The 22,183-nt window shown below is 40.3% G+C and overlaps 1 protein-coding gene across 2 annotated transcripts in view; it reads right to left on the reverse strand.

The window, feature by feature from the left end:
• The window catches only part of Tmc1 (transmembrane channel like 1), a 141,590-nt gene extending 125,070 nt beyond the window's left edge, over positions 1 to 16,520 (reverse strand). For both annotated transcript variants that reach the window (XM_038340564.1, XM_038340559.1), the window contains exon 1: positions 16,051 to 16,520. In XM_038340564.1, coding sequence (XP_038196492.1) covers positions 16,051 to 16,066 — 16 coding nt within the window. In that variant the 5' untranslated portion in view covers positions 16,067 to 16,520. The remainder of the gene's footprint in view (positions 1 to 16,050) is intronic.
• Between the last annotated feature and the right edge of the window lie 5,663 nt (positions 16,521 to 22,183).

A 22,183-nucleotide genomic window follows, 5' to 3' on the forward strand; every position in this document is an offset into this window, starting at 1 on the left:
AAGACCTGCATCCTGCTGACTGTCATATGAATTGTTTGCTTTTCTCCCATTTTGTTTCTCCCCATCCCCTGAGAGAGAGAGAGAGAGAGAGAGAGAGAGAGAGAGAGAGAGAGAGAGAGAGAGCCAGTAAACATTTCCTTCTACTCATGGAGTGGCTCAGGTCAATGGTTTTACTAAGCTTTCTCTTAAAACCTTCATTTTACAGAGAAGAAAATGGAAGTATAGAAACAATTATATAATCAATGCCTTAATTCAAGTAATAAAATTTAGCTTCAAGAATGGCCATGAGCTTCAGGTTATCAACTAATATTTTGTTCTTAGAATCAGAATGTAGTTTTACATTTCAAGAAGTGGTACCTCTTAATCTCTGAGCATCTGATTCCACTTCATTAAGTCCTTAGACTCCTATCTCCTAAGAGTTTTGAATAAGTGAATGCTTCAGTGCCTAGCAGAGAGAAAGACACTTGAATCTACATTAATCTCACAGAAACAGAGAAGTATAAAATAAATACTTTCATTTCAGAATGTCTAGCCAAGAAAAAAAAAACAACCATACATAAAACAGTTGTTAGGAAGAGAAATGCAATTCTGTGCCTTGACAGTTAATGTCCAGGACAGGAACTAAGAGGAAAACAGGCAACCATTCACCGGAAATGGGCAGAGATAGCTGTAGAAAAGAGGGAAACAGAAACTGAGGGTCTAGATGTAAGACCTTAGAAGTTACCAGTACAACTCCCAACAACAAGCAAGTCAGCAGATGAACCTGAAAATAACCCTTCTCAGATCTGTCCAGAGAACTGACAGAGAGAAAGCACTGTTCCATTATGGTAAGAAGAAGTGGAATATTTGCATGAGCACTGTGACCTAAGCATTTCACCAATACATTTTAAAATTGCAAAGCTTAAGAGCATGTGGTCTCCTCTGAGAAAATCCAGTCATGACTGTGTTACTTTCTCAGTTTTAAGCAGACTAAAAAGGTCATTAAATATGATAGACTGGACTTATCTGTTTCACCATGTTCCAATACCCAACAGTGTGGTAGAGAAGAAATCAAGGTATAAACTCTTGAGGAATAAATACCAACAGATAAGGCTTATTTGGCTTTTTTAAAATGAGAAAACAAAGCAAGGGCTTATCCGGGTATGACAGTTTGAATAAGAGTGGCCCCCACGCGGTTAGATTTGAATGTTTGGTCACCAAGAAGTGGCACTGTTAGGAGACACGGCCATGATGGAATAGCTATGGCTTTGTTGGAGGACTTGTGTCACTGGAGTAGGTTTCGGGGTTTCAGAAGCTTAAGTCAGGCCCAGTGACTCTTTCTGCTGCTTGTGGATCTGGATGTAGAACTCTCAGCTCTTTTTCTAGCACCATGTCTGCCTGCATGCTGCTTTGCTTCCCACCATGCTGATAATGGACTAAACCTCTGCAACTGTAAGCAAGCCCCAGTAAAATGTTTTCTTTTAGAAGAGTTGCTTTGCTTTGGTGTCTCTTTACAGCAAAAGAACACTAAGACACCAGGCAAATGACCCTAGTAAGCCACGGGGAGGGGGCTGTGTTACATAGTAGAATTTGAAGCCAGATCTCAGAGCTCCCAGAACACAGCAGAATCTCAAGGAAGAAGCAAAGTCTCAAGGAAGAGGAAGCAGCAGGAATGTTGGGAGGACAGGTAAACTGGCCTAGATTAGGCAGCTTCTAGGAAATGCTTAGACCAGGCCCTTGTCTCATTTCTATCTTTCTTGCTAACGTAGCAATTGCAAATCTTCTTCCCTCTTGTGTCTGTGCCGCTTCACTGCAACATTGTGGAGTCCATCAGTTTCCTCATTTCCATAATCCAGGTCTCCTCTCCTTACAGGCAGTGCAACCAAAAGATCATCAAAAAGCCATTATGACACTCCTACAAAACAAATGTCATTTGCTCACGATTGGAAAGTTTCCTCCCAGAACATAAATGCTCTAGCACACACCGATACAAATTCGGTAGGCAATAAAAAAACGGGTGCATGTATATGAAACAGACTGCTGTACCACTGTAGTCTTTAAAGTGAGGCAGCATCACTCTGCCAGAGTATGAGCCATGGTGCCTCATTAAAGCTCACTACTCTTAGGAGCTCACTGTGATTCATCTGTGTTCTCCTCCCATTCTTTCTCAAACCAGTGGAACAAAGATATGAAGGCCCTGGTCATGACATCCCCCCTCACCCGTGAGATATCTCTGCGTTACTTGTTATTCCCCCATGAGTCCCTGTATCTGAAAGACCTACTTCCCCAAATCCTATCGTTGATATCAGGTAAGTTACTGATGGAAACAGAACCGGAGGCCAGCCTATGTTTCTAACACCCCTTCACGCAGAAGCTAAGGACAAGAAGTAGGGACTAGAGTAGCCATGCCTCTTCACAGGACCGAATGAAGCAGATTTCATGAGGCTGCTTTGACATCATAAATTACAAAATCTGGGGCCACTCCATTTATTATTGATCCACATGATCATTAACTAAATAGTTACCAAGTCTTACCTGTTTCTGTGACAATAGGAATATATCATATAAATTGTAAACCATACCCCTGAATTCTTAGATTTTCTGGTATAATTTGTGAGCTTATAGCTTATCTTGAAATCTCAAGAGGTTTCCTGATGACAACCATTTCATGGCTAAGATTACCATTTCAGAGTTTTTAAATGTATTTGTTTATGCAAGAAAACACTTTTTTATTTCTGAGATTATAATAAAATTGTATCACTTATCCTTTCTTTTACCTCCGAATCCTCCCATATCCTCCTCCTTGTTGTCTTTCAAATTAAAAACATACACACATTTTAAATATGAATTTTATTGAGTGAACATGTTTTTATATAATTTAAATAAAAATAAAACCTTTGAGTACTATTAAATATTAAAATATAAAAGCTGAGGTGTAGGTCACTGGTAGAGTTCTCACCTAGCATGTGTGAGTCTTTGGCCTCAACTCCACAAATAAAAAAGGAAAAGAAGTAGAGAAGAGGGAACAAAAGAAGGAAAGGGAAACAGCATGGACACCAAAGCAGAACAAATAGGCCAAACGATGCAATTGGAACACATAAAGATAACAGGGTCCAACAGAGAGATAATGAGGAAAGATGCACCGATAATGGAAACCCAAAAAGGAAGCAACGTTCATGCTTATTCAATGTTACTTCATAGAACAAGATGTAGTTTTGGAAAAGACAAGCATTGTAGTGCTTTCCTTTCTGCTGATGAAGCCTAGATACTCCATTAATCTGGAGGAAACATTAGAACCTGTTACGCAGACAGTCTATCAGTCTGGAAGAAGCATCTAAGCGTGTTGCTCCATCTTGACTGTACATGGACTATGCAAGCTGCACAGGCATGGTAAGCAGGACTCTCCCACATAGAACAGGTGTTGCATCCATGCTGGCCAGCAGATGTAAGCCATCAGTAAACATAGCAACCAGACCACTGAACTCCACAAACTCAACCCATCCTGACTTACAATCTTGTTTATAATCTAAACAATGAGATTTAATTTCATAAACATGTAAAATACATTATAGAAAGAACCTCACACACTTAGAAATAAAAATCATCTAGCCAAAATGTCTTAGCATCTGTTCTGTTAAAGGAAGTTCAACAGTCACACAAGGGAAATGAGAGCTCTACTCCAAAGGAGTGGCATATAAACAATAGGTACTTAATGCCACAGGAAGCATAGAAAGGAAGAAATCATGTGTTACTGAGGTCATCCAGGAAAGCCTCACAGAGAGGGTGGTCCTGAATTGAGCCCAGAAGGACTCAGTCAAAATGGAGAGGGACTACAGCAATTACATCAATGAAATAAGCCTTACAGATTGGAACATGTGTAGGCTTGCAGGGAAGGAAAAGCAAATCACACAAACCAAGTCTGAACTAAAGAAAGACCAAGTTCAAACTATGACATTCAGGTTTGGAGAGCCCTAAGAGTAACTAATTGCAGTGCAAAGCATCCAGTCCCACAATGATGAGAACACCACCACGAACTGATTCTAGAAGGATTAGTCCGATAAACATGAACCGTGGCTGTAAATACCGTAGGCAACCAGAAATTTCTATATCCTGTGTTGTGGAATATTATTTTAATTATGTAAAAATGTGTTATGTTTGTTTATGCTGTGGAATATTTAACAATGTAAAGATGTGTTACATTTGTTTATGCCGCAGAATATTACTTTAACAGTGTAAAGGTGTGTTATATTTGTTTCTGCTACATTTGTTTAATTATGTAATGATGTGTTACATTTGTTTCACCTTGCCTACCTAAAGCACCTGATTGGTCTAATAAAGAGCTGACTGGCCAATAGGTAGGCAGAGAAAGGACAGGCAGGACTGGTGGGGAAAGAAAATAGACAGGAGGGGAAATATAAGTTTAAGAGAGAAGAAAGAAGAGAAAATAAGGAAGAGAGGAACATGCCCAGAGCCAGAAGCCAGAGAGTCGCCAGTAAGCCAGACAAAAGAAGCAGTGAAAGTAAGATACACAGAAGGAAAGAAAAGTAAAAAGTCCTGAGGCAAAATGTAGATGAAGGGAAACAGGTTAAGTTACATGAGCTAGCAAGAAACAAGCCTAACCTAAAGGCAAACATTTACAACTAAAAAGTCTCTATATCATTGGAGTTAGAGACTGCTCGTTTGTTTTCCCAGCTGCCCAGACCCGAATAATAACACAGAAACTACATTAACTACAACACTGTTTGGCCAATATAGGCATATTTCTAGCTAACTCTTACATCTTAAATTAACCCATTTCTATTATGCTGTGTATCGCCATGAGGCTGTGGCCTACCAGTAAGGCTCTGGCTGGTGGCTGTTGTCTTCCTCCAACAAATACATGGCATCTCTCTGATTCTGCCTACTCTCTCTCTAAATATATCTGTTCAGATTTCTTATCTGGCTATATTCTGCCCTGCCATAGGCCCAAAACAGTTTCTTTACTTACCAACGGTATTCACAGCATACAGAGGGGAATCCCACATCATGTCAAGATTTGGGAGCTGGTTGGTAGCCCAAAAGAAAGCCTGGTACAGTTCTGGGGTACAGATGTTGTGCCAATATTTTCCATACAGATACTTGGATGAAAGCAGTCTAACATGAAAGATGAAGGACAAAGAACTTATGGGCACTGGGTCCTGAACCACAGTGGTATAATAAGACGGGGAAGCCACAAGAGGCACAGATCTTGGCTGCTTCATAATTTTGACCAGGGCTTCCAAACATTCCACCATGGCCCAAGAAATACTTTTCCAAGAACACTGTCTATTCACACAGCTAGGAAAACATTAAGATGTAGAATAAATTTATTCCTCCAAGGATTCAGTGGGAGGTTAGTATTGTCAACACATCTCTCTATTCAGAATCTAATGTGTACATTCAGACACTTAGAAACACTTTTAAAAATTGTGTCTTTGGAGAGTAGCAGAAGGAGAGAAGAATTTTCCCCTCCTCTTGGCTAAAAAACAAAAGAGAATTTGGGATAGTGGGTGGTTATTGTGTTAGTCCTTCCTTCCCAAAATCTAGATGTCTGAGAACTGGACAACTGATTTGAATACAATACAAGCTAAGGAGAAGGGAATACATATGAAGTAGAAAATTCTATTTCATGAAAATCACCATATGTGAAGCCCCGGGCTAGTCACAAGTATACTTGCACACAATACTGGCTGTGAAGTTAAAAAACAAAACAGCCAAGACAGCTGGCAAGGATGCTCAGCTGTTTATTACTTAGAAAAAGGCCATGATGTTCTCGCAAATTAGGGACATGCTTTCAACCCAGCCTTTAATAAACTGAAAAGAGCAGTGGCATCAAAGGTATAGGAAGGTCTGTTCAATAGACACAGCGTAGGGACCACCCACCACTTCAAGAAGAAAGGAAAGATGTGTGGGCTAAACTAACAGACCACAGCTCTGGGAAGAGAAAAGGACTCAGGGCATCACACAGTCATTCTCAAGGTTAGAATGCAATGCCAGACAATGCTCACCAATCAGTAATTAAGGTCAAATGGAAATCTTAGCTAAGATTAGAACTAAGGCTGAATAGAGGCAGGCCAGTGGATAAGCTACCCATAAGACATTACTTGATCAGATGGTCTAACTACTCCTCATAAAAAGAAGAAACTGTTTAATCAAAGTCTAGGGTGGCCCCCACAACTGCTCATATGGTTCATTTTGGTACATACAGATACTTTATTTAAATGTAAGGAAACCATCCCCAGTTCTTCTCCAGCTGGAAATGTGTATCTCTCAGATATTTCCCATAGCTCTCTGACCACTTTCAGTGGGAAGCACCACTTCATGTTGATAATTCAGACGCATTTTCAGGTATTAAAGTATCCAGGCCAGGCCCTCGTCCTATAAGGTCCGCTCTCCCCACCATCCAGCAGCTCTTGCTATGAATCCTTCACAGCTGTCTTCTGCTGCCCATAGGGAGCCCTCACATTGTGGTTTCTTCTAAGGTGCTTTTGACAACCCTCTGTAAGTACGCTCCCAAAGCTAACCCTCGAGGCTGCCCCCTTCACTCAAACAGGCAGATCTCAACCCAGCTGTACCATCTGCATGCCCTCGGCTCAGGAGGAAAATATCAATTCTTACTTTGAAATTGATAGGACAGTATGTTAATCCTGCGGCGAGAATAAGACCACTACCACAAATTGAGCCATATTTGAAGCAAGCTTGATTGTTACTGGAGTGCACGCAAGAACTGGCCAGCGACTGCCTCCTAAGTTGAGTTAAAGAGAGCAGTCTCAAATCCAAATCTTGGGGCCCTTTTAAGGAGTAAAACCATGAGTAATTGCAAAGCAGGTTTACAGAAGAGAGACAATGGGGCAATATGGAAACACAGAAAAAAATCTCCAAAAGGCACCATGTGGTCCCCATGTGATTAGGGAGGGTCAGGGAGGGTCAGGAAGATCATGGGCGGGGAAGGTCAGGATCCAGGAAATGGAGAGCAACTCAGCTCTTACAGCAAATAGAAACTGATTTTTAACAATATAGCACAATGGCCCCTGCCTTCAAAATGGAATCAGGCGGTTTCCTCAAGTAAGCTGTCTATAATAATCCTGTTTTATCAGGACATTTTCTCAGCTGTAAGTGTTCTAGAGTGAACAAATTTAGCAGAGGATTGTCTAAGACAAAGAATGAAAAGTTAGGCAGACAGAACGGAGCGTTAGGGAAGAACCTAGGGTTCACAGAATTCTTGCTTTATATCAGATCTCACACTATAATGTAGGCATCAGCACCATTTTGCAGATGAGGAAGAGGGACTGACAGTGTGAAATATTTAACATTAGTGAACAGTCTTCATTTTATCAGGTCAGCTTCTTACATCTATGGGATTCTTCTTCCCTACCCTAATGTTCTCTGTGACGTGAACCTTGACATGACATGCATATACTTAGTCACATGACTGACAAACTGAACGCCATGGACACACTTAGCATCTGGCCTTCCTATCATGTCTACTACGAAAGAGAAGAAATCTTATGTAGCCAGGACAAATGAAGCAAACTGGAAAACATCAGAGCTTTCCCTGGCTTTGCTCTGGGTTTTCTGGCTCTAACTAATACTAGGGGCTCAGTTTCATTTTTGTCTGTACGTTTCATGAGTCACTTCCTGCTGTCTTCTTGAAGCCTATGCTAGATTTCTTAGAATATTTTCTTCATAACCAACTTGTGCTTCACTAACACAGCAACTCAAGGTATAAAGCTTGTGCAGACTCAGCTTTGATACTTATGATTTTAGTATTGATTCTACTACCCAAGCGAGCGCAGGCCTGGGATGACTGAACAAGACGCGAGCAATGAGAACTGTGACCACCTATTAGAATCCGAACAGATCCACTTGCCAGCAGCTGTCTCAGCTCTGCATCTGAGAGACATAGACAAACTGAAGAATGTCCAGTACATTGCCGAGGCGCTTCATCAGAGAAGCAGGAAAAAAAAAAAAAAAAAAGAGGGTTGGAAAAGGGAAAACGGTAACAGGCTACTTCATCACCTAGGCAATCAGTCCACGCTGCCTCTCCTCTTCCAAACCACTGTTCCCACCATGATGGTACGCCGCTTTCAACTTACCCTACATATTTGCCTCATTCACAACAAGTTATGAGTTTCTTAAACTTAGTGAGAAGCTGTTTTTTTGTGATAGGTGATATTCACTAGATATTGGACACTGTCTTACATGAATTCAAATGAAATATATACACTTGCTCAAACAAAAGCAGATGATGGCATAACTTAGCCATGACACCCTAACTCTTTGCCTTGATGAAAACTGACATGTGGCTATATCACAGCCAGAAGAGCAGGTGAATTATCACATACTAAAATGAAATATTTCAAATAATGTTAAGAATTCCTTTCCAAATAGAATCGCTGTTGAATTTGAATTACAGTAAGGGGAAAAAGTTTAAGGAATTCAATTTCTTCATGAGGCTATTTTTTCACTGCCTAGAGTAACTGAAGTGTGGCTAGGCTTACATTAATGCTTTATCACTTAAAATGAATTATAAACCGCATGACCCTCTTTCAAGTCTCTCCAAGACCTACGAAGATGTCAGTCATGAGCAGAATATCTCATCATTTCCTCCTGTCATATGAGTGGGAGCTAATATTTACAGATAGAGAGGACGTCAGATATTAGAAATCAATATCCTTGGTAAGATGTAGGCTGTAAGAACGCTATTCTTTATACTCTAAAACATGTTTTAAAAATATTCGTACTTGCCTATTTATATAATTTAAAAATAATAACTAAAAAGAATCTTCACATAATTAGGCAAAGTCACTAAAAAGAGTTTTAGAGTTTCACTTTCAGTACAACCGAAGTAACTGGAATTCTCTACTTTCTTTATCAACTAAGAAGCCAGACTAAATATATCTCTTTCCATAGCTTGTTCAATAGGCAGTCCCAAATTGTGACCTCTGGAAGAACAAAGGTGAATGAGATGAGCTCCACACTGCTCTTTTTCCTGAGGAGAAATTAATTCTCTAATACTTTCATACTTTGACTGAGCAGTATAGTGTGTAGACATATACATATACAAGTGGGCCATACTTGCATGAAATCCAGAGAAGGATGCCCTGGACAGATTGAACCAAACAGTTCCCAGAACTTACAAAGCTTGGAAACACGTTATGTTGTTCATTTGAGAGAGAAAAGAACTCATTCCATTGTTCAGAGTCCCAGACCAAATTAGCAGAGTTATGAGCTCACCAGAACAAAACTCAAACGCAAGTCTCAGGAGCATTCCAGTAATTCCAAGGATCTGGGTAATTTTTGTCTCAGAAGAGGGAATCTGAGAACATGAGAAGATTCTGACTAATCATATTAAATTTGACAGCAACTATATATTAAAACTCTAAAGCACTCAATGAATAAATCCAATAGCAATGACACAGAAAGCCAGGAATACCATCAGTTCTCTTCAGTAGCTCAAAATGATCTTTCCAGCACTGAGGGAGAGGGAGCAGCCCTCAGCCAGAGCTCTGCAACCCCCGAGCTACCAAAAACTAGTCAAGGTGAAGACTTTCAACCATTGAGGGGTTGGGAAAATGATTGCCAATGGACCGCACTATCCAAAACATCAGTGGAATGTTTTCCAACAGAAAGAAAATAACACCGTGAACTGGTGAGATGACTCAGCTGACAAAGGCACTTGCTGACCCAAAGAGTAAACATGGTTGCAGCACCAGTAATAAAAACCCAGACACAAATATTGCAGTTCAACCTGATGATCAGAGAAGCAAAGTAGCCAGGCTACTAGAGAGCTCTTACCGCTAAGAAATCTTCAGACTGAAAGAGGGAGTTCCTGCCTCATCCAGCTTTATATTCCTCTCTAGTGCTGGGATTAAAGGCAAGCATCACCACTGCCAGGCCATGTGGCTAACTAGTGTGGCTCTTGGGACTAAAGGGGTGTACCACCACTGCCTGGTCTATATGGCTGACTAGTGTGACTGCTTTGCATTCTGTTATTCAAGCAAACTTTATTTATTAAAACACAAATGAACTGCTGGGCGGTGGTGGCGCACGCCTTTAATCCCAGCACTCGGGAGGCAGAGGCAGGCGGATCTCTGTGAGTTCGAGGCCAGCCTGGTCTACAAGAGCTAGTTCCAGGACAGGCTCTAAAAAAGCTGCAGAGAAACCCTGTCTCGAAAAACCAAAAAAAAAAAAAAAAAAAAAAAAAAAGAAAAGAAAAGAAAAAAGGAAAAAACACAAATGAACTATCACTACATATGATGGCTTGAATTTGATGCTGGAAACCCACATAAAGGTGGAAGGAGAAATGAGTACACCTCTTACCTCCATATATGTACTGTGACTTGTGTGTGGCATACACACACACACACACACACACACACACACACAAATACACAAATAATAATAAAAACCCTTAAAAAGAAATAAAATAATACAAGGTGGATATTTGAATCTAAAATTGAAGAAGAAACACTGGAAAGACTAAAGAATTAGATAAATAGGAAAACTCTCATTTTTCAAAATATTTTAAAACACAATTGGAAGTTTAGGGTTGGAGCTACAGCTCAGGGGTAGAGTACTTGCTGAGGGTTTTATCCCCAGCACCAGATAAAATAAGCAATAAATATTTATGCAGCTATAGATATATATATATAGATATGTGTAATTGATATTTAAAGCAAAGATAATGACAGATTTTACAATTTATGATATTTAGAAGGGTACATAAAAATAATAAGATGCAAGAGATGAAGTATATAGTATAGTAAGTTTTTTATATATAAAATGGTCTGCTATTATTTGGAGACAGACTGTAACAAACAGATTTTTTGTAAACCTATTAGAACAAAAAATGACAGTTATAGATGAAATACCAACAATAGAGATGGAATGCAATAAAAGTGTACTTAATCTAAATTTAGATAAAAAATGAAGGGCAAAGAACAGATGAGAGTAATAGAAAAAAAGAATAAAAGCATATTAAACATATTAGGCATTAGTAAAACTCAAATTAAAGCCACAGTGAGGTTTCACCACACATATAGGGGACAAAGGACACAGCCACCTTGAAAAGCAATTTGATCAGGACTTGAGAAGTCATTCAAACAATCCCACAAAGCCAGCCGTTCTGGTCTGCAGGGTCACCTAGAGTTGTATTCAAACACTGAGAGCTTCATTCATCCCCAAATTAAAAACAACTCCACTACTCATCAACAGGTGAATACAGACACCAAGTGTGAAATACAAGGTGGGGTGTGCTTGGCAATTCAAAGCAACTAAGGACTAAGACATCTGACAATACAGCGGGGATGGGGGGTCCTCAGGCATCACAGTACAGACAACAGCTGGGCCCTGGTTCAGTACACTTATTGCAGCTGTGCTTTCACAGAATACATGTGGATCCAAAGCTGTTTGACTTTGTCTTTTAAACACATGCACTAAGTAGGTATAAACCACAAGTCAATAGGGGTGATTGAAATAGTCTTTTAAAGATGTCAGATGCAAGACCAGAGTTTTACTATTTCCCTTTATGTAAAATTGTAGAAAATACAAACTATTCAATAGTGGCAAAAGTCAGCTAATAATTCCTTGGGTCCTGGGGTAGAGTATACAGGGACATTGTGGCTGTTTTTGAAGATTTCTGCCAACAAATGACATAAAATATTTTGGGAACAGTGGAAATCTTAATTATGGTTGTGATTCTAATGAATAAGTATTTATCAAGAGTTTCAATTTGTACTTTGTAAGTGTGTACAGTGTGTTAGGCATAAAGTTTCTCCGTGAGGAAGGAGGAGAGAAATATGAAGATGCAACAAGATTTTGTCAGGTAGTAGGACACTGTCCTTTAACTTCCAAGCTCAGGAAATGCTCTGAGTTCAGAAGAACCTTAAAAATCCAGGCCACATTAGAAGCAAACACATCGTGTTACAAATTTCCAAAGATCTTTGCTTGTAACATGGCGTTTCTGACTGACTTTGTTCCAATAATCTTTGAGTACCACCCTCGGCACTTTAATCTATGAATCTTTGTGACTGTGTCACATCGCATTCTTCCTGGAGCATTGTCTCAGTTATTTTTCTATTGCTGGGAAGAGAAACTATGATCAAGGCAACTTACAGAAGAAAGAGTTTATTGGGGTTTATTGTTCCAGGGAGTGAATGCATGATCATTATGACAGGGGGCACAACAGGAGGCAGGCTGGCATGACATTGGAGCAGTAGCTGAGAGCTTATATCTGATCCATAAGCAAGCAGGAGAGAGAGAGAGAGAGAGAGAGAGAGAGAGAGAGAGAGAGAGAGAGAGAGAGAGAGAACTGAAAATGCTATGACCTCAAAGCCCACACCTACTGGCATATCTCTTCAACAAGGACACACCATCTAATCCTTCCCGAACAGTTCTACCAACTTGGGACCAAGTATTCAAACATATTAGCTATGGGGACCATTCTCATCAAACCACCAAAAGCACATAACAAGAACAAATGAATTATTTGTCAAATGAACTAAAAAAATAGTCAAATTATTTAATGGAGTGGCTTTCTATAAGAATTTATAAAACCATAATATGTATATACATACATCAACATCTCTTATAGAAAATGTGTTCTATTTGCCTTTAAATACTAAAGGACATCATTGGAGTACCAGAAATTCAGAATTTTGACTAATTTGTTCAAGCAAAAAAGAGGCCTACCTTTTCATGGTTAAGAAACCATTCTTATGCCAAACAACAGCATAGTAACATAGTGGTGCCTGAAACCGTTATTAACATATCACTTTGGAATTTACAAAGGGTTTGCATAAGCATGATCTCGTGGTCTCATTTTGGAACACCCTTTAACCACTAACAGTTTCTAATCTTCAGGATTCGGTGACATATTAGTGGAAAGTTTCTAAACATCTTTGCTCATTAGCATTCTGTTAATCTGTTTGAAATGGTAAGAAAGAGTGGCCACATTTTAAATTCTCTCTCTCCTCTCCTCTCTCTCTCCTCTCTCTCTCTCTCTCTCTCTCTCTCTCTCTCTCTCTCTCTCACACACACACACACACACACACACACACACACACACACACACCCTTATGGTTCTGTGTTGCAGATTTCTCTGATGCATCCTGAAGGTTTTCACTGATTTCCTGTCTTCCCTCAGTCCCCAGCCTCTGAGTTTTCATCTCTAAACGATCTCTCAACTCTCTTGTCCATCCTTTCTGTTCCTCCATTCTGCCACCTACTGGCTCTCCCTACCTACCAGTCAGTGCTGCAGCTGTCCAAGGCCCTACTTTTTTGTTTGTTTCTCATCTTCGCTTGCCATTTTATATGCTCCTCTGAGACAGCCACATGAAGGCTGGAGTGTGACCCAGGGGCAGAGTGCCTGCCTGACATGCACAAGGTTGTAGGCTCAATCCCCAATACTTTTTTAAAAAGTTTAAAGTAAGCTACATGATTGCACTAACTTCATGATCCCTAAGAGTACTGAAATAACTCTTTGTAACCCCATCATGAATGCTCACCTCTCCACTGGTCCTTAAGGAAAACCTTGCAGATAACACCAGGTCACATTCCCACTAAACCTTCCCTTTCTGCTGTGTTCTGGTTGTTTACTGGAATTTAACTCTGCTCAGCTAACTTGGAAGTTGAAGGGCATTTGTGGCACCTTCCCTCTCTCGTCTTCCCATATTAAACCTCACAAAGAATTAGGGTTATGATGCATCAGATGTTTCTGGAGTTCTACTTTTCTGTGTTATAAACCTCAAGTACAGCTTCCAACTTCCCCAAATGTGCCTTCTCGAAATTCCAATCAAATCCCTGTCCAACTAATCACTTGCTGTTGAAGTGCCGAGCATGTAATGACATGGACCTCCAGAGTTTAAGGGCCTCTGCTATCCCATTGGATGGAATACCGGATGACAGAGTACAGGGTGTGGCAGGTTAGAATGATGCCCCCAGTGAAAAAGGCTAAGGTTACCTTTGTGTTGTTACTTTTCCCAATTGGGCCGAAGCCTGAGAGGGACCCAGAGAGACAGATGTGCCTCTCTTCATCTCTCCATCGCCCAAAGGCACAGGTGCATTTCCTCACACCGAGCCATGCACGTGGATCTAATACACTAAGGTCCTTCACAGTTTGTTCCAAGTGGCAGAAAGGTAATAATATGTCATTGTTTGTCATTGTTTCACTTCTAGCCACCATGGTGAGTGACTACTGGTCATTGTATAGAGCCTGGCATGGTACACGGACTCAATTACAGACACACTCATCAGGATGCTCTGATAGTCCATCAACCAAAAGAGGGAAGGCTATCATCCTTTCCTTGAAACGCCTAACTGAAGTCTATGGAATTACTCTCATTTGCTTATTAAATTAATTTGCATCTGCTTCACTTATTCATTCCATTTTTATTGACAAAGAATAATTACATATGTTATATATTCATGGGATCCAAAGTGATGCTTACATTATGCCTATTTTATTAAGTGTAAACCAAACATAATTATCATATAAAACATCTGGAAGACAGCCAAGTGTTTATGCCGATCTTTCTGTAGTGGGGTTCTGCCTTTTCACTGGACTGTTCTAAAGCATTTTTCTGTAAATTTTATACATTTTGTACAACAGCATATTACATCCTTAATCAAAGTTATTAAACTTTAAAATATATTATTGTGTAGAAAAATTAGTAGATGAAATACAATAAAAAGCATTAACCATAAGCAAGAACAGCCCACTCTACCACAGTGGGAGAAACTCAGTGGTAAAACACTTGCCTGGCAAATGTAGGGCTCTCGGTTTAGATACCCAGCACCACATTTGAGTAAAGAAATTATTAATTCTGATACTACTTGTTAAGAAGATGACCCAGAGAGCCCAAGAATCTCCATTATGAGGATTTGAAAGTATTATTGGAGAGCTAATAAAAAACAAAACCAACCCAAAAGTCCTCCAACACCATAACAAATGAAATAGCATCAGAAGCCTGAGGACCTCAGGTTAGAAAATTTTACCTGAGATGTGAATCTTATCTTTATTACTAGGAAATCAACTCCATGCTGCTAAAAGTTAATACCTGACTCTGTGACATTTTTCTAAAGATTTCTGGGAAAGATTTGGCAAACTCTCTCCCCTCTCTCCTGCCACTCTGTTCTCTCTCTCTCCTCCTCTCTCTCTCTCTCTCTCTCTCTCTCTCTCTCTCTCTCTCTCTCTCTCTCTCTCTCTCTCTCTCTCTCTCTCTCTCTCTCTTCTTTTGTGAAAGAAATAATTTCAATACTGATGTGCCTATGATTCTCCAAATGTTGGAAGTCAATAAAATGGCTGAACATATTAAGTAGGCTACTGCTCAGATCCCCAAGATAGCAGCCAGAGGTTGGATAGTGTTCATAGATTATCTCTCCAAGAGGTCTCAGCCTTCACTCGTAATTCTAAGATTTAATGAATTAATTAATAACAAGACTAAAAGCATGTCCAGGTTTTTGCCATTTGAATATTCTATCAGTTTGTCTTTAGGGGAGCTTAAATATTGCCAGAAACAGATCAAAATAAAAGCTCATCAACACTTCAAAATACAGACAGACCTCATGGCCAGTGGCGGCTTCTCATCTCCATTCATAACCCCCCAATATGTGATTTCATGTCTCTTAGCTTTCTCTGTCTTAGTCTGTTTTCTGTTTTTAGCTACATTTAATTAAGGGCGTTAGTGTGTAAATCTAAGCAGCGTAGGTACTTTGCAAAAAGCCCTCGTGATGATCTGACCATAGATAGGTCTCTGAGGCAGAAATCCTGCGAGCTGCCTCACCAGAATCTCATTGCACATTGCTTCCTCTCTGTCTTTCTGAACATAAATACACTTTTGCCAATGGAGAAATTGGACAACCATACAGGAAAAGACATTGAAGATCTATTAAAAATCTTCCCAAGTTCTCAAGAAACAAAGGAATTCAACCACAGAAAAACAAAATTGAAAAGCCCCACATGAGGGGCTAAAAATGCTGAAACAAAATTTGGAAGAAAACATCTCCTTCTAAGCAATATACAGACTTTCACAGACAATTATTTTGAAATACCTTTTTTGGGTGGCATCCTGGAGGTGTCCTGTCAGAATGTCTCCGTCGGGGGCTTGCTGGGCAGACGAGGATTGCAAGTTGAAGGGCAAAACTTTCAGGTTTGATCTAGAACCTCCACGCACTGCCTACGGCCTGCCACTGAGTCTCCCTGGTGCCATTTCACAGTCTGAAATGTAAGAAGGCACTAATTTCCTCACTATTAAAATTTCATGGCTGTTTAGTTTCCCATTTAAGGATGACTCAGGTCAAAAGTGTCTATTTGAGAGCTTCACACTCAAAATGAAATTAGTGTGATCCTCTATGTCATATTCAGGCTAAATCTGTCTTCTTTCCATATTGTCCAGACTTCCTGTCTACCTTATAAAGCCCAGGGCTTTATCCTAATTACATGTAGTGAGGGCCGTGTTAGTCCACTCTCAGAGAGGTGAGAAATACTAGCCGCCAGGTATACTTGGTAAATTAAATGAGTAAGTAACGAAGCTGCGCCCACACCTGGACTCCAGGTCAAAGGTGCAAAGCTAAGAGCATTCAGCTTCACAATTGTCTTCAGTGTGGGGACATGGCATGACACATTGTACCCCTTTTTTTCAACTTTTGTGAAACTCTATTCCCCCGACCATGAGGAAATTGTCTCAGAGCAGCGAGGGGCAGGGGGTGTATAACTTTTTTCTCTCTCTAATTTGAAATTCTCATGAGAAAGAAGCCAACTACATTTTAGAATGATAAGGTTTTCTGCCATTGAAAAGAATGAAAGGGACAAAAAGTGTTGAAATGTAGTGTTGCAAAAGAAGCTGGGTTTTGAGTCCCAGGACTCCAACGTTCTCTGGTTACTTTGGTGATAGCAGGCCTGGTGTGCTGACCTTGGCAAGAGGAAGCGATGTTTTGAAATGGATCCTGTTGGCACATGTACACCAGAGAAGCCTTTGGCTTTGCAAATTGATTTCTGCTCACATGTGATGCTTCTGGAAATCAATAGGCAAATGTGCAGACTTTAACAAGTTCCAAATGACAGCTTAAAATCAACTTCTGCTTTTAAAAGAGCTTCTAGATTGTTCCTTTGCTGGGCACTGAACTGGGATTGTTAGACAGCTAACAGACATTCGGAGTGGTTCTATAAAGAGATGAGGTTCTATTGCAGACTATCCGATCTATAATCTAGACTGAGAGTAATGTAGAACTTGACCTGATTCATATTAATAAAAGCATAAACACAAAATAACTCTAAAAACTAGTCTAACAAAAAGTAATGAATGTATAAATTAACAAAAGGTGCTCTACAAGCTTTGCTCCTACAAAATTATAATACTAAAAAAAAAAGTTGTACCGATAATGGAAAAAATCCTGAAGATAATTAAGCTACATTAAGGTAAAAATCTGTTAGTCAACATGTTTCAAAGTAAACAAAAGTGGGAGCTGTCATGTACAGCCACTGCAGGCCACAAGTATTAGCAAAACAAAGTATCTCAACATGAGCAGGATGAACCTTGCAACAGGAGAAAACAGAATAAGGTTATTGAAATACATGCTTCCTAGATATAATGTGACCTGAAGCCCCAAAAGGAGCAAAATCAGAGGTGACTTTAGAGAGACTCTCAGCCAGCACACACAAGAAAGGAGCCCAAACTCAATCTTAGGTAGTAGAGATCATGATGACCACAACAGTGACTTTTAGCTTTTCTCTGAGTGGTAAAATAGAAGTTTAGTAATGCCAAAAATGGCAAAGAATGGTATCTTAAATATTCTGCATGAGGAACATGCCTGAGCTCAGTGTCTCTGGAAACAAATTCATCAACATCCTATCAAGCTGGACATTTGCTCTGCCATGAAGACTGTCCACAGAAAGTTCTCCCACATACTTAAGAGAAGGCATTATTTCCTAAGGATAGTAAAAACACAGAGACAAAAACATATATCCATAAACTAACAATTTAAGAACATTAAACAGAGCAGAATGGAACCTAATAGTAAAAATGAACAAACTGATAAGTCAATTCAAAAACTTTGTTTATAAATACTAATTGCATAGAAGAGAAAATACTACTTAGGAAAAGAAGACAATAGTTGCAGACACACTCCTTGACTTCAAGACTTCACCAGACATCTGTAGTAAACATAGTGGAGTACACACTGGCCTTAAGATACGCAGCAAACAAAATATGGAGACACTGGAGTCCAGAAATACACCCGCATGTATACCGCCAAGTGTCCCGCAGTCAAAGACAATATTGTAGAGCAATGCTAGTCTTTTCAAGCAAGTGGCTAGAAGAATCCAACATTTTAGTTAATAAAAAGCTCAACTTTGTGGCAGGAACTGTTGTAGAAACCATGGAGGATTGCTGCTTATGGCTTGTTCCTCATGGTTTCTCAGCCTGTTTTCTTACAGCCTGCTAGAACCACTAGCCTGTGAGTGGCACCACCCACAATGGGCTGTGTCTTCCCACATCAATCACTAAGATAATGCCCTACAACCTAATCTTCTGGCGGCATTTTCTCAATTAGGATTTCTTCCTCTCGGATGATAGTAGCTTGTGCGAAGTTGACATTTAACTATCCAGATCATATGTTCAAGGCAGTGATTAGTGGAGTCAGATGCTGTTGATGAGTCCAGGAAACTTTCATCCAGTGTCCTACGGACCAACACTAAAACAGTGAGTCCTCATAAAGGCTTCTCCTGAGTGACGTTTTAATATTTGTGATCTCCACTATGGGTGAAGTGCTGACCTGGAAATGTGACAGACAAAATGGTCTTTCACCTCAATGCCGCTGATACCAGCACCAGGAAGACAGACAGAGTGTGATTTTCATCAGCTCCTGGGACTGTCCATTCTTTGAGCCCTCAGTTCAGCAAACAGCTAGAGGTAGCAGAATAGCTCCAGAGTACAGAAGCAGAACCTGTGTAGAAGGCCACAACTGCAGAAGCTAGTTGTGAAATCTGAGGGCAAAAGAGCGACAAGGGCCAAGGATTGAAATGTTACAAGCCACAGCTTCTGGAAAACACCAAGGATTAAAGATGAGGATCCTGCCCCCAAAGCTAAGACGCTGAAACACCAGGTACCAGGTGCCGGCTCCCCAGCAACGAAACAGTAAATCCTCTAGACTGAGCATCTGGGCTGTAGGCAGATTTGGAAAGTTTGGATCAAGGGGCCCCTAGTTTTTAGGGCCTAGAGCAATAAGTCCTTGTCTGTGAAAACCCAGAACTTCCTGTGAGCTTAATACCTAGATTTAAGTCTTTAGTTTTTAAACTTTGAAATCATAGCTTTTGGTTCGTTGATCCTAGAGCCTCTGAGGTTACAAGCCTCAGGTACTGAAGGGTCGAGGGCTACCAAAACTAGAAAACTGATTCCATGCTTATATGCTTTTTCTTTTCATCCAAATAGAGAAAACTTTGTGGTTTATTTATAAAAGTTAATTTCAACTGTACCACAGACCAAATATAAGACATACCTCTATAAATTTCCTAGGAAAACACACAGAAAACTGAGAGACACAGGGCTTTCTTGAAATGTGAAATATTCAAACAATAAAAGAAACACTAAAATGAACTTTAAAACTCAGAACCTGTGCTTTTCCAAAAACCCTGTAAAGGAAATGAAAAGATAATCACAGATGGGGGAAGTGTTTGTGAATTAAATAGCTGACAAGGAACCTGGACAATCCCTGAAGCTATGAGAACACACAACTCAATAGAAAACGTGTAGGAGATTTAAACAGGTCTTTGACCAACAGATGGAAAAACGAAGGCAAATAAGTTCAAGACAACGGTCCACTCTCTCAGGGACTGAGTTATCTCCTCCTGTCTCAGGGGAAGCAGCCTCTGTGAAGGTTAGTTACATTACTCAGTTTTTTGCCTCCAAATGAGTCAGATGGATCCTACCTGCTCTTATGCCCCACAGCTTCATGAGCAAGGCTATGACAGGTTCTTTCATTTCATATATAAAATTCTTCCCCAATTCTGTCAGTTCAAATGCCAAGTATTCTCTAGTTACCAAAGTTTCTAACACTGGGCCCTTGTTACAGGTCCCATCTGTATGTTGGATCACAGATACCACCCCACCCCCATTATTTTCTATTAAAGGTCAAATCCCATGAATATCTTTTCCTACTTGTACCAAATTCTTATTCTCTAATTCTTCCCATGAGTTCTAAGTTCTTGAGTCTCGAGAAGGACTTTCAGAACAGGTCTAGTATAGGGTCTTTTCCCTTTTGCTTGCCAAGACATAAGACATGGCAAGCCAACACACCTAACCTATCCTCTTATTTATCTAATTTATTTGCTAAATCAGAGAGAAGATATTCTATGTTGGCCATAACTCCCTTTCTCATTGTACACTAATGAGTTCTTTTGCACAAACAAGTTCCTGCTTGGCAACCATCTCTTCCTCAGACACATTTTTTACTGCACACAGTGGTGACCAGGCAACTTTCACCACTGTTTGCTGACAATATCAGTCTTGCTGTTACTCTCAAAGACTGAAACATTTTTTCCTAAACCTTGAATTATTTTAAGGGCCTCTCAACACTCACAAGGTGGACCCAGCTCATGAGACAGGCATGCCACATAGATGAAGATTAACAAAATAGGGATCCCCTTCCTCCCTTCCCCCGTCCCATACACAGATCCTACATGACGTGGGAGTCCCCTCTGTGTGCTGTGATTACCACTAATGAATAAAGAAACTATTTGGACCTATAGAAAGGCAGAACTTAGGTAGGCAGGGAAAAATAAGCTGAATGCTGGAAGGAAGAAAGGTGGAGTCAGCTGGGCCGTGGTAGCATATGCCTTTAATCCCAGCACTCGGGAGGCAGAGGCAGGCGGATCTCTGAGTTCGAGGCCAGCCTGGTCTACAAGAGCTAGTTCCAGGACAGGCTCTAGAAACTACAGGGAAACCCTGTCTCGAAAAACCAAAAAAAAAAAAAAAAAAAAAAAGGTGGAGTCAGAGAGAAGCCATGGAGATGCTGGAGACAGATCTGCTGAAACTTTGCTGGTAGGTCACAACTCATAGTGATGCACAGATTACTAGAAATGGGTTAAATTAAGATGTAAGAGTTAGCCAATAAGAAGGTAGAGCTAAAGGGCCAAGCAGTGTTTTAATTAATACAGTTTCTGTGTGGTTATTTTGGTTCTGGGCGGCCAGGACAAACAAGCGGCTCCTTGCAACAACCACAATCCCCAATGGCTCAACCTTAGCTATATGCTTCACTACTCATAGCAATAACCATGTAGTTGTTGTCTTTGCAAAATGGTATACTACCACACCACACACACAGAGTTAAGGACAGCTCTAAAAGAATTCTCTCTATGGATATTCTACCCTTAGGCTGCTCAGCCTCAGTAGTATGTCATGATGCCCATAGCCAGGACCACACACTCATTCTTTCCCAATCTGTTTATTTCTTTCAAGTCCTTGTTTTGGTACCAAATATTGTGTGACAGACTTTTCCTGGGGAGATACAACACAAGCATGTCTATTCAGCCATGAAAAGGAACCTAGGACAGACCCTCATAATGATTACACTAATGTTTAACCTGATGATCCCATGAGGTTTTCGTGGGGTTTCTGATAGGAAGATGGGTCATGGGTTACTTACAAGAAGTAGGGATGATTCAGAAGGATCAGCTGCATCACTGGAAAGCCCATCCCAGCATAGGTGATAGCCCACAAAAGCTATAACCCCGAGGCTTCCTACACAGCTTGGAGGTAGCTCCGCAGTCCCATTAACCTTTTTTCAGCAGCTCTGCCAGTCAGGATCTTCCCTCAGAACCTGTTTATTCCCATTTCTTCTGCTTAGGAACCCTCATAATCTTCCAAGTTTCCTTCCTCGCAGACATGTAACCTTGTGTTTAGCAGAAAAGTCCTGGCCACTGTACATTTCACTTTATGTTTAAAAGCAAGGAGCTTCTTTTCCCTGAGCCTCCTCCACTTGTAAAGAATGTACCTTCACCATCACACAAGGCTAAAACTAATTAAAGTGCTCTAGGAAGGAATAATAAAATGAAACAAACAACCATAAATACCATAACCAACAAACCATGAAACTCACTGTGTCATGGTTCCAACGATTGGGAAGGTCCGGTACATCAAAACCAGTGCTGGAGTCCAGCTCCTCTCCAACCAACAATAGCTTCTCCCAG

The sequence above is a fragment of the Arvicola amphibius genome, chromosome 1 (genome assembly GCF_903992535.2).
Source record: "Arvicola amphibius chromosome 1, mArvAmp1.2, whole genome shotgun sequence".
In the NCBI taxonomy this organism is placed as follows: domain Eukaryota; kingdom Metazoa; phylum Chordata; class Mammalia; order Rodentia; family Cricetidae; genus Arvicola; species Arvicola amphibius.